Below are 13,995 nucleotides of genomic sequence, written 5' to 3'. Positions count from 1 at the left end.
ACCCTGTACATGCCATTGCTTATCTGCATTGCTTTAAGCTCATTTAGTTAGCAAGATTATGTATTAAAACAAATAGTGACAGCAGACAACAAGTATTTTACCTTCAATAAATAGTTACTGTCAGATTATCAATGAAGCAGAAACTTCTTGATTTTCCCCCCTAGAAAACCTTGCATTTAGTGCATTAGGCAGAGTAGCGTGGCCACACACAGAGTCGGAGTCTTTTCTTTTTTATGTCTTCGTGTTTCAAAGAATGACAAATAGTCCTGTTTAAGGAGAGTATGCTATAAAAACACACAGCCTTTCTTGAGCATGCCAAAAATACTTGTAGATCTTTTTGATATATATGGTACTGAGTTAATTCATTAAAACTGAAATTAGAAAATTAGAGAAAGAAATAAGAATGAGATGCAGAGGAATACAAATCTGATATTAAAAATTATATAATAAAAGAGAATTATGGAAAGAATGTTTCTGACAATCTTTTATTCCTCACTTCTATTTTTCTTAAACATTTTTTTACCTAACTTTTGTCACCTATGACTAGCCCATAAATTAAATTGTTTTCTTGGGAATTGAGCCCTCTTTTGAAAAGACAGCATTATTTAGCTCAATAACCAAGGGATATACACTCACAGATCTATGTGATTAGAGTATGATGGGAACGTAGAAATTCAGATTGGTTGTGCTGCTTTTTTAAGAGGGGGGAAAAAAAGTAATGTAATCTCCAGTACACTTCACTAGCCGGGACCTGTCCCAGACAGAATGATAATGTACATGAGCTTGACATCAGAGCTCACCTTTCTGTCCCCTCTTTTTGTCAGTTCTTTCTTAGGGCCCCTGCCCCCTGGACCCCATTTTCACCCTCTCAGGCAGGCCTCTCCGCCAGGCATTTCCAAATGCTTAGATCCACCTCCGTTCACCCTCCTCCACTCGAACGTGCACACATTTCAGATTCTGTGCTTGTTGGTCCCTGTGCTGTTTTAGGAACGACACGAACCGCTCTCTATCTGTGATTCAGTAATGCCTCGCAACGGGCTAGGTGCTGTGCGGTGAAAGGTGATAACAATAGCAATACAAATAAAACAAGCATGCTCATCAATTCTTACAAAGGCAAAAGTTAGGGATTTTTTGTTCTCGTTTTACAGAAGATCTTTTAGGGAGGTCCGTGATACAGTTTGCAAGTGTTAGAGCTGAGCTGCTGATGCAGGCCCTGCCAACTCCAAACACTATGTTCTGTGTATCGTGCATGTAGAGCAATTGTGGGCAGGCCTGCATTAACCTGTTAGATAAACGGTCCGAATGGGTGGCACAAGAGTAGGGCAGTGTATGAAAAGATCTATTTGTAAAAAAAGAAAATGATTAAATTTTTCAGAGAAGCTTGTTTTGGAGGTATTGTTTGAAGGATGTTTAGACTTGGACAAAAGGATCGGCAGCTCTATTCTGAAGGCACTGACAGGCCTTGCTGGTCTGTGAATTGTCCTGGGGAAGGACAGTAATAGCAAACATCTATCATGTGAGGGACACTGTTTTAAATGCATTCACTCCTTCCTTAAAATAATTTCATCCAGGATGTGCTAATGTTGTTATTCCCAATTTACTGAGAGATAAATAAATTAATTGACTTGCTTACGACCACGTGATAATTTAAAACAGGATTTGAACAGAGGCAGTTTGACTTCACTATACTCTACACTCTTAACCACTAAGTTAGAAGTGGAGCCAGGTGCTAGGCTCCTTGAAACTTAGAGAGAGGACGTTAGATGAATGCAGCAAGTAACAAAGATCCAGCGTGCTGGGTGAAGGAGTACTTAAAGATCGATGTGGTAGAATTTTGCTGTTGATATTGGAGAGGGGAAGAGACGGTGCAGCGCTCGATCCGACTGGCATTAGCCTATTGCTAATGCAGGTTGAGGCGATGAGGACCTTGACTGTGCTGGAAGCGAGGAGGGAAAGGAGCACCCCTGAACAACCCTGCAGGGCAGAAGCTCAGGTTTTCATTGGCTCTGCAGGCGAAGGAAAGAGCAGTCAAAGATGGCTCCAGTGTTTTGTATCTTGAAGGTGAGGGATCTGGGTGAGGTAGTGATACTGGAGATGAGATTTGGGAACTCTCAGCAGAAGAAAGAGTTTGACACTGAAGCTGATGTAGAAAGAAAAGTTCAACCTTGGAAGCCATACCCAGTTTAGAAGACGGAGAAAGAAAAGCCAGTAACTAAGTCAAATTGTGATGAATCTGAGATGTAGATATAGAGCTGAGACAGAGCAGGCTTTACAAAGCTCCTGGAGGAAGAGCAATTTCAAGAAAGGCCATCAGTATCATCAGCTGTAGCTTCATAGAGAATGCGATCTAAGTATCTAAAGTTTATTTGACTTGATGAAAGAGTCGTCATTTGGTTATAACTTAAGTAGGGAGCTGGGGGTGGAGTAGTGCTAGATAAGGGCCACTTCCACCTCAGTGGTCATTAAGAGGCAGTAATAGGAAAAAAATTTGGTTTATAGTCAGCGGCATTGTGTTAGGTCCTAGTAGCCACTCACTCATTCTGTGACTTATCCAAAATAGGCCTGTTGCAATACAAGGATAATAATACCTCCCATACAGGCTCATAGTTGAGAGAATGTGTGTAAATCACTTAGCACAGACTCTCACAGAGTAAGTGCTCCAAGGTATTTGTTCATTGGATGGCAAGTGACACTGGGGATTAAGAAAGCATTCTTCATGCCCTCTTCTCTACTTTGGAAAGGCAGGAGAGGCGAGTTTTCGCATAGTGGAAGGAAGGTATCACATTAACTTTGACCCGAGGTTCCGCTCATGCTAGTTAATGGGTAATATACTATATTGTTCTACCTCTTCAGGGACATTAGCATTTGAGCAGAGTTGCAAAGGAGTAATGCATGATGGCTGGATATGGTGTCACCAACTGAGTTAGAGAACTCAAGAGAGAAGAGGTTTGGGGTGGGATGAAAATAAGTTTTCTTTTCCTTTTTCTCCTCCCCCCCCCAACATATCTTTATTGATTTCAGAGAAAGGAAGGGAGAGGGAGAGATAGAAACATCAATGATGAGAGAATCATCATTGATCGGCTGCCTCCTGCACCCTCCCGACTGGGGATCCAGCCTGCAACCCAGGCATGTGCCCTGACTGGGAATCGAACCACGATCTCCTGGATCCTAGGTTGATGCTCAATGGCTGAGCCATGCCTGGCCAAGCTAAATTTGCTTTTAAACCTGTTGATTTGGAGGTATCTTTAAGACATGTAGGTTGACATCAGCAGGCAGTTGGGTATATGACTTTGAATATCTGGTTAGTGGCCTGAGATTGTGATGTTAAATTTGTTATAAATCATTGTGATAGTTTTAAATTTCATCTCCCACATTAGGCATCCTTTTCAGACCCTGAACTAAACTGTCAGTGTAAATTTTACATCAGAAGACCACACACTGAAGAAAGAATCCCACTATGTTTTCTTTGTTGCAGAATTCCACAAGACCGCGCCACTCCTGCTCTTCACAATCTGTGCAGCGCTGTCCCAGCCCGGGTGCTGCCCATTGACTTGCATCTGGCTTCTCGAGTGTATCATACAGCCGACAAGCAAGGCCACAATACTCTACTTGGGGTATTTGGAAACTCCTTCTTAGATGATCACTTCACAGATGAAGAGCAAAGAGATCGGTAAGAGTTCTGCTGGTAATTTTGCTTTAAATGATTTAAACTGGCACAGAAATTCTGCCTTTTGAGGTTTAGATTTGAAGACATGATTCTGTTCTTGGACACTGGAGAGGAGCAGTTTCTGCCGCTCCCCCCTCCATTTTATTGAATTTATTGGATGACACTGGTTAACAAAATTATACTGGTTTCAGGTGCACAATTCTACAACACATCATCTGTACACTGCATTGTGTGTCCACCTCCTCAAGCAGGACTCCTTCCATCACCAAGTATCCCCCCATACCTTCTTCCACTCCCCCCCCACCACCTCCACACTGTTGTTCTTGTCCATGAGTTCTTCCTCTTTTTTCCTCTTTTTTGCTCAGTTCCTCCACCCTCACCCAGCAACCCCCCGACCCCACCCTGACAGCTGTCAGACTGTTCTCTATCTATGAATCTATCTCTATTTTGCTTATTAGTTCATTTTGTCCATTAGATTCCACATGTGAGTGAAATCATGTGGTACTTGCCTTTCTCTGAACGGTTTATTTCACTTAGCTTAATGTTCTCCAGGTCAATCCATGCTGTCACAAAGGGTAACATTTCCTTCTTTTTTATGTCTGAGTAGTACTCCATGGCGTAAAGTACCACAGCTTTTTTATCCACTCATCTACTGATGGGCACTTGGGCTGTTTCCAGATCTTAGCTATGGTAAATAATGCTGCTATGAACACAGGATTCATATATTTCAAATTAGTGTTTTGGGTTTCTTTGGATAAATTCCCAGAAGTGGAATCGCTGGGTCAAACAGCAGTTCCATTTTTAATTTTTTGAGGAAACTCCATACTGTTTTCCACAGTGGCTGGACCAGTCTGTATTCCTAACAGTGCACAAGGGTTCCCTTTTCTCTACATCCTGGCCGGCACTTGTTGTTTATTGATTATTGATGATAGCCATTCTGACAAGTGTGAAATGATATTGTGATTTTAATTTGCATTTCTCTGATTAGTGCCATTGAGCATCTTTTCATGTCTCTTGGCCATCTGTATGTCCTCTTTGGAGAAGTGTCTGTTCTTCCTTTTCCCATTTTTAAATTGGATGGTTTGTTTGTTTTTGGTGTTGAGTTGTATGAGTTCTTTATAAATTTTGGATATTATCCCTTTATCAGATGTAACATTGGTGAATATGTTCTCTCATTCAGTGGGTTGTCTTTGCATTTTGTTGATGGTTTCCTTTGCAGTACAAAAGCTTTTTAGTTTGAGGTAGTCTCACTTATTTTTTTGTTTCCCTTGCCTGAGGAGATATATCAGAAAATATATTGCTATGAGAAATGTCCAAGATTTTACTGCCTGTGTTTTCTTCTAGGATTTTTATAGTTTGAACCTAACACTTAAGTCTTTAATCCATTTGAGTTTATTCTTGTGTATGGTATAAGAAGGCAGCCTAAGGTCATTTTTTTGCACGTATCTGTACAATTTTACCTACACCATTTATTGAATAGACTATCTTTATCCCAGTGTATGTTTTTGCCTCCTTTGTCAAGTATTAATTAACCATAAAGGTGTGGGTTTATTTCTGGGCTCTGTTCTGTTCCATTGATCTATATGTCTGTTTTTATGCCAGTACCATGCTGTTTTGATTACTATGGCCTTGTAGTATAGTTTGATATCAGGTAGCATGATTCCTTTAACTTCAATCTTCATAAGATTACTATTGCTATTCGGGGTCCATATAAATTTTTGGTAAATTTTGTCTAGTTTTGTCTTTTTCCATTTTTTCCCTGTACATACACAGTCTAGGTGTCTTTAGTTCCTGTCATTAACACGAACCGTGCCCTATCATAAGGTAACGTTAGTGATTTATGGTTCCCAAAGAGTGTCATATACCATTGTCTCATTTGTTCTTCATAACAACTCTGGAGTGCAGATGTTAAAATTGAGGCTCACAAAAATCAAGTAAGTTTGCCTGGGTTATACAACTAAGAAATCACAGATTTGGGGCTTGGTCTTAGATTTCACTATCATTGGGCATACTTGGGTCTAGATATCATGTTCAAAAGTCATTACCTCTGGAGTTTCTTCCATTTCTCCTTGTGTCTCACTTTCTTTTGAATCTGAGCATTCTTTTGTGAGGAGTACAAAAGAGAGGAGAAAAGGGAAGTGGCCAACATTTATTTAGCAGTAATTATATTTTTGCTACTGTGCTGTGTGCTTTGCATCTTTCCTATTTAAATCTATCACCCCCTTAAGGAGCCTTTCTAGAGTTTTTCCCCTAATTGCCCTTCGCATTAAATTTTAATACCCCAGATATAATGTACATGTTTGTGGTCCTGCATAGCTGTGCTCTATACGTAAAAAGAGTAAGCTTATATCACCCCTTCACAAGGCACCAATTTTCACCCCTTGGGGGCAATGTCACCTGCCTATTGAGAATGTATACTAGCTCTAAAGTCTCTTGCCTTTTAAAAGATATGCTAGGGATCCTGAAAAATCATCTCCTACACATTTTAAGAATATTAAAAATATTAAACATAAACAAGTTTAAATAGAAATATCTTCAGTATTATATTTTAACCATCTGAGGTCTGTAGAATAATATTTTAAAAGATCACTTTTAAAATTACACTATCACAAAATTATTAGTAATTTATCTACACTTTTTATGGAATATTCTGAGCCCATTTCCTCAAACTTGACTTTTAGTAAAAATTATAACACTTTACTGCCTTTTTCCATGGTTTAAAATAATCTGTTTTTCCTGTTTAATAATCACAATCAGATTCAATTTGAGTCCCTAAAAAGAGGTCATTCTTATGTTTATTTCCTGTTTAGGCAAAAAGATTTATTTTTAGGATTTGTTATTTATAACTTTATATATCTAAGTCTTTTAGTTTTAATTTATCAAGTCAATATTTGCTATATTTTTGAAAAAATATGCAAAGAATTTTGGAAATTTCAAACTCCTCCATTATCTCTGGCCAAAAGTAGCAGTTTTATGTGATATTCTTTGGAATATCTCTTAAAAGCCTAAAGCTGAGAGTAGAAAATAAAGACATAAACATAATCTAATAGTCATGAAACTACTATTTTGAGTCATTTCCATTAGCAATCTGCAAACAAAAGATCATTTTGAGGAGTTATAGCTTCTATTAATCATGCAAAGTGTTAAAAATACTGGTTTCTTTCTAATTTGGATTTTTTTCCTTTAAGTAGATCTCACTCTCTTTTTTCAAGAAAGTCAATAAATGTTCTATTTGATGATGATAATTTAGTTCTTGGCAGTTTGTTCCTAAGTACCAAATAAGAAGTTCATTTAAGTACTGAATATTTAATTCTCTGGCATACATCTCTTGAGGGTTACCTTGCTACACATAGCTTAACCTTTACAAAATATATCTGTCTGATAAGCCTGCAAGTTCAGAGAAATGTATACTTTTTTCTGCACTAACAAGTATTCTCAAGTAAGGCCATTGTAAACAGAAAATGAATGCCCTTACACTTGGTATCTTTTGGGGTTTTCTGTGTAATAAACTGTTCACTACAAAGGATAATAATACTTGTGTTGTGTAATTTTAATGCTTTCCTAATTCTGTATATAGTAATTATTATTTGTGGCAAACACAAAGGGTATGTTAATGGAATAGCATGGGTACATATTTTAGTTTATTTAAAATAATGTATTGTTCAAAGTTAAGTTTATTTTGCTAAACAACAATTTTGATGGCAACTCTAAAATACTTTATATTGTTCAAATTTTTGCTTTCAAAATGTCTGTATTGAAAGAGAACTTCATAGACATTTAATTAGAATCCTTAGCATGGAATATTTTATTTTATTTATTTTATTTTATTGTTCAAAATATTACAGATGTCCCTTTTTCTCCCCGTTGACCTCTTCCACCCAGCACCCACCCCCCTACCCAGTTCCTCATCATACCATTGTCTGTGTCCTTGGGTTATGCATTTATGCATATAAATTCTTTGGTTAATCTCTCCCCACAACCCCCCACCTTCCCTCTGAGATTCATCAGTCTGATCCATGCTTCCATGTCACTGAATCTATTTTGTTCATCAGTTTATTAAGCTCTTTAGAGTCTACATGTAAGTGAGATCATGTAATACTTGTCTTTCTCTGACTGGCTTATTTCACTTAACATAATACTCTCCAGTTTCACCCATGTTGTCCTAAAGGGTAAGAGATCCTTCTTTTTTACAGCTGCATAGTATTCCACGGTGTAAATGTCCCACAGCTTTTTTATCCACTCATCTACTGATGGGCACTAGGGCTATTTCCAGATCTTAACTATTGTAAATTGCGCTGCTATGAACATAGGGGTGCATATATTCATTCTGATAAGTGTTACAGGATTCGTAGGATATATTCCTAGAAGTGGAATCACTGGGTCAAAAGGCAGTTCCATTTTTTTTTTGAGAAACCTCAATACTGCTATCCATAGTGGCTGCACCAGTCTGCATTCCCACCAGCAGTGTACTAGGGTTCCCCTTTCTCTACATCCTCAGTAGCATAAGTCATTTGTTGATTTGTTGATGGAGCCATTCTTCCAGGTGTGAAGTGATACCTCATTGTGGTTTTAATTTGCATCTCTCTGATGATTAGTGACATTGAGCATTTTCTCATGTGTCTCTTGGCCGTCCGTATGTGCTCCTTGGGGAAATGTCTATTCAGGTCCTTTGCAATTTTTTAATTGGGTTGTTTGTCTTCCTCTTGTTGAGTTAAATGAGTTCTTTGTACACTTTGGAAATTAGCCTCTTATCAGATACATCCTTGGCAAATATGTTCTTCCATACTGCGGGGTTCCATTTTATTTTGAGGCTGATTTCTTTGATGTCGTCCATTTTGTTTATTTTTTCTTTTGTTTCTCTTGCTCTAGGAGATGTATCAGTGAAAATTCCATTACATGAGATGTCTGTGATTTTACTGCCTATGTTTTCTTCCAGGATTTTTATGGTTTCACGATTTACATTTAAGTCTTTCACGATTTACATTTAAGTCTTTTATTACATTTTGAATTTTTTCTTGTGTATGAAGTAAGTTGGTGATCTAGTTTCATTTTTTTGCATGTACCTGTCCAGTTTTCCCAGCATCATTTACTGAAGAGAGTGTCTTTACTCCCTTGTATGCTCTTGCCTCCTTTGTCAAATATTAACTGACCATAATGGCGTGGGTCTATTTCTAGGGTCTCTGTTCTGTTCCATTGAGCTATATGTCTGTTGTTGTACCAGTACCAGGCTATTTAGATCACAATGGTTCTGTAGTATAATTTGATATCCAGTAAAGTGATCCCTCCTACTCTGTTCTTTCTCAAGATTGCTGTGGCTATTTTGGGTCTTTTTTGGTTCCATATAAATTTTTGGAATATTTGTTTTAGCTCTGTGAAATATGCTGTTGGTATTTTAATAGGAATTGCATTGAAGGTATAGATTGCTTTGGGTAGTATGGACATTTTAATGATGTTAATTCTTCTAATCCATGAACATGGTATATTCCTCCACTTGTTTAAATCTTCCTCTATTTCTTTGTTCAGTGACCTGTAGTTTTCTGAGTACAGGTCTTTTACATAATTGGTTAAGTTTATTCCTAGGTATCTTATTTTTTTTAGGTGCAATGGTAAATGGTACTGTTTTTTTAGTTTCTCTTTCTGAGAGTTCATTGCTGGTGTGTATAAAAATGCTGTCGATTCCCAGGTGTTTATTTTTTATCCAGCTACCTTGCCAAATTCATTTAGAAAATCTAGTAGTACTTTGGTGGATTGTTTAGGGTTTTCTATGTACAATATCATGTCATCTGTAAATAATGACAGTTTTCCTTCCTCCCTACCAATTTGGATACATTTATGTTTTATTTGTGTCTGATGGCTGTATCCAGGACTTCCAGTACTATGTTGAATAAGAGTGTTGAAAGCCGTCACCCGTGTCTTGTTCCTATTTTAAAGGGAAATGGTTTTAGTTTTCGACCATTGAGTATGATGTTGGCTGTAGGTTTGTTGTATATGGCCTTTATTATATTGAGGTATGTTCCCTCTATTCCCACTTTGCTGAGAGTTTTTATCAAAAAGGGGTGCTGGATTTTATCAAATGCTTTTTCTGCATTTATTGATATAATCATATGATTTTAGCCCTTCATTTTGTTTATGGGGTGTATCACATTTATTGATTTGTGGATGTTATACCAGCCTTGAAACCCCAGAATAAATTCCACTTGGTCGTGGTGTATGATCATTTTAATGTATTGCTGGATTGGGTTTGTCAGTACTTTGTTGAGGATTTTAGCATCTATGTTCATCAGGGATATTGTCCTGTAATTTTCTTTTTTTGTAGTGTCTTTATCTGGTTTTGGGATTAGGATGATGCTGGTCTCATAAAAAGAGGTTGGGAGTTTCCTCTTGAATTTTCTGGAATATTTTGAGGAGAAGAGGTGTTAATTCTTCTTTGAATGTTTGGTAAAACTCTCCTGTAAATCTATATCCCCAGACTCTTGTTTGCTGGGACTTTTTTGATTACTGCTTCAATTTCATTAGCTGTTATCAGCTTATTTAGGTTTTCTGACTCTGATTCAGCTTTGGAAGATTGTATGCTTCTAGGAATTTATCCATTTCACCCAGGTTTTCCAGTTTGTTGGCATATAGTTGCTCATAGTATTTTCTTACAATTCTTTGTATTTCTGTTGGGTCAGTTATATTGTTTCTTTCATTTCTGATTTTGGGTCCTCTACTTTGTTTCATGGTGAGTCTGGCTAAGGATGCATCAATCTTATTTATCTTTTCAAAGAACCAGCTCTTGGTTTCATTGTTTTTTTGTTTTTTGTTTTTTTTTAGTCTCTATGTCATTAATTTCTGCTCTGGTCTTTATTATTTCCTTCCTTCCATTTCCTCAGGACTTTTCTTGCTGTTCTCTTTCCAATTCTTTTAGTTGGTGTGTTAGATGCTTTTGTAGAGCTTTTTCTTGTTTCTAGAGGTGTGTCTGTAATGTTGTGAACTTTCCTCTCAGAACTGCTCTCACTGTGTCCCATAGATTTTGGGTTGTTTTCTGTTCATTTTCTTTTTTTTTTCTCAGGAAGAGTTTGATTTCTTCCTTGATCTCATTGCTACCCCATTCATTCTTTAATAACATGCTATTTAGCTCCCATGTGTTTGTATATATTTGAGTTTTTGTATAGTGGTTTATTTCTAGTTTTATGGCATTGTGAACCAAGGAGATGCTTGATATGATGTCAATCTTGTCGAACTTGTAGAGACTTGCTTTGTGCCCTAACATGTGGTTTATTTTTGAGAATGTTCCATGTGCACTTGAGAAGAATGTGTATTCTGCTGCTTTGGAATGAGGTGTTCTGTAAATGTCAATTAAATCCATTAGATCTAGTGTGTCATTTAATGTTTGTGTTTCCCTGTTGATTTTGGTCTTGATGATTTGTCCAATGATGACAGTGGGGTGTTAAAGTCCCCCACTATGATTGCGCTGCTGTCGATCTTCCCCTTAAAGTCCACCAAGAAATCTTTTGTACATTTAGTTGCTCCTATATTGGGTGCATATAAATTTCTAAGGGTTATTTCCTCCTGTTGGATTGATCCCTTTAGTATTATGTACTGACCTTCTCTGTCTCTTGTTATGGTCTTTATTTTGAAGTCTGTTTTGTCAGAAATAAGTATTGCCACTCCAGCTTTTTTTTTCATTTTCATTTTCATGAAAAATTATTTTTCACCCCTTCACTTTCAGCCTATGTAAGTCTTTTGCTCTCAGGTGGCTCTCTTGTAGACTGCATATATTTGGACCCTGTTTTCTTATCCATTCAGCTACCCTATGTCTTTTGATTGGAGCATTTATTCCATTTACATTTAAGGTTACTATTGAGATACACTTATTTAATGCCATTTTCTCCCTTTATGCTGATGTACCTTTCTTTCAATATTTCCTTTTCTTCTTAATGCATTCCTTATATCATTTCTTGCAGTGCTGGTTTGGGGTACTGAACTCCTTTAGCCTTCTTTTGTCTAGGAAGCTCTTTCTTTCACCTCAATTTTAAATGATAGCCTTGCTGGTAAAGCAGTCTTGCTTGCACATTCTTGCTTTTCACTACTTTGAGAGCTTCCTACCACTTCCTTCTGGCCTGAAGTGTTTCTGTTGAGAAATATGCTGTCAGCCTTATGGGGGTTCCCTTGTAGGTCACTGCTTTTCTCTCTCTTGCAGCCCTTAATATTTTCTCTTTGTCCTTGACATTTGCCATTTTAGTTATGATGTGTCTTGGAGTGGGTCTATTTGGTTTCCTCTTGCTTGGAACCTTCTGTGCTTCCTGAACTTGTGTGATTTTCTCCCTTATCAGCCTAGGGAAGTTTTCTGTCATTATTTTCTCCACCAAGTTCTCTATCCCTTGCTCACTTTCCTCCCCCTCTGGAATCGCTTTGATGCAAATGTTGTTTTGCTTCATGTTGCCCCAAAGCTCCCTTAGACTGTCCTTATGCTTTTTAAGAGTTTTTTCTTTTTGCTGCTCTGATTGAGTGTTTTTTTTCTACCTCATCTTCTAATTCACTTATTTTATCCTCTGCTTCATTGAGCCTGCTTTTAATTTCTTCCAGCGTATTCTTGATATCAGATATAATTTTCTTCATTTCTGCCTGGTTCTTATTTATGATATCTAGCTCTTTTTTCATGTTTTGACTAAGGTCCTGGACTTTTCCACTAAGTGTCTTGTTGTTCTTGTTAATTTCCTTGAGCATCTTTATAACCATTACACTGAACTGTATTTCTGATGACTTGTTTTAACTCCATCTCATCAAGGTCTTTTTCTGGTGATTTTTCCTTTTCTTTAGTTTGGGGGGGGGTTGTTTATTTGCCTCCCCATTTTGGTGGCTCTTTGTGTTTGTACCTGTATATTAGATATATTTGCTGTCTCCCAGTCTTGTGGGGTGGCATTTTGTATTGTGAGTCCAGTGGAGCCCAGAGGTGTGTTTTCCTTATACTTCTGAGCTCTTTGCTCTAGGCGTGTCCCTTTTGTGGGTGTCCCTTTTGTGGGTTCTTTGGGCTGTCCTGTTGAGATTGGGTCTATATTGTTTCCCCATTCTTGGGAGGACTTTCCTCTCAGGTTGGCTAACTGTGTGGCTCAGTTCCAACCATGTTGTGTTAGCTGTTGTACAGGTGTTGGCAAGGCAAAAGAAAACACAACTAAAGTTCCAGGAATCAAGCAATATCTTACTAAACATCCTGACAATCACAATGAGAACATCCCAAGAGAAAGTAGAATTGTGAAGTGAAGTGAGAACACACATGCTAAAGCAAAAAAACAAACAAAAACAACAAAAAAACAGAAAAAAAGAGAAAAATATATATATATATATAGAGAGAGAGAAAAGAATAGTATTGCCAATACAGAAGAAAAATTAAAAATATTAATAATAAAATAAAAAGTAAAAAATAGAGAAGCTACTGGGAGATAAAAAGGGGATAGAAAAGATTCTGAAAGAAGGGTGAGCAAAAAGTTGAGGGTAGAGCATAGGAATAGGAAAATAGTTGAAAAATAAAAAATAAAAATACAATAAAGAGACAAACAGAAACAAACAAACAAACAGAAAGACTGGAAGACAGAAAATAAAAGGGGAGATAAAGAGAAAACTGTTATGCCAATGGAACTAGAAGAGAGAGAGAGAGATAAAGCAAGGGCATGGAGGGAGTCCAGTAAGAGATATGGTGGAAACTATAGAGGAAAGCATTAAACTTATTGGTTATAATGATAATATCCCAGCAATTAAGCAGAGAATATCAAGAAAATCTTGAGAGTTGAACATAAAAAAAGCAAAAAAATAAAAACAAGCAAAGCAAAACAAATTTTTAAAAAATTAATTAAAAAATTAAAAACAATTAAAAAATTTAAAAAGAAAAATTTTTCTTTTCACTCATTTTTCTAAAAATAAATAAAAACAGTCAATCAGGTGAGTTTCATCTGGGCAGCTGTTTATGTTGTCTGAGGCTTGCTGTTTTGTATGCTGATTTCAGTTCTCCTGGGAGGTACTTGTGTATCAGCCAATGTCAGGAGCTGTCTAGGTTTGGCTCTGGTGTCCTTAGTTGGTGGATCTGAGGCTCTCTGTGGACCACCTCCACTTGTCAACTATTTTGCCTCCCTCTGTGGTTGCCTGCTCTTACTCCAGAGTCTTTGGGAGTCTTTAGTGTGCAGGCCGGCTAATGTAGATCAGGATATTGCTCCCCTTAGAGGTTTCACTGTCAGGCACTCACTGTGAGGAAGTCAACCTCTGCTTCAAAATCAACTCCTCAGTCTCTACCTTATCCTCCAGTTCTGATTCCCCATACAGTCACCTGCTGCAGGTTCAGACCAAATTCAGTC

The 13,995-nt window shown here is 37.4% G+C and overlaps 1 protein-coding gene across 1 annotated transcript in view; it reads left to right on the top strand.

Annotated features, from left to right (window-relative positions):
• The window catches only part of TTC6 (tetratricopeptide repeat domain 6), a gene marked incomplete at its 5' end in the record, with an annotated part of 188,853 nt that overhangs the window by 74,079 nt on the left and 100,779 nt on the right, over positions 1–13,995 (top strand). Inside the window, one exon of the mRNA XM_081118398.1 lies at positions 3,476–3,670. Within this exon, the coding sequence (XP_080974524.1) occupies positions 3,476–3,670 (195 nt within the window). The remainder of the gene's footprint in view (positions 1–3,475; positions 3,671–13,995) is intronic.

The sequence above is a fragment of the Miniopterus schreibersii genome, assembly GCF_964146895.1.
Source record: "Miniopterus schreibersii genome assembly, chromosome: 1".
Lineage (NCBI taxonomy): Eukaryota > Metazoa > Chordata > Mammalia > Chiroptera > Miniopteridae > Miniopterus > Miniopterus schreibersii.
The sequence above is the reverse complement of the archived record's forward strand: the minus strand, read 5'-3'. Positions and strand labels throughout refer to the sequence as shown.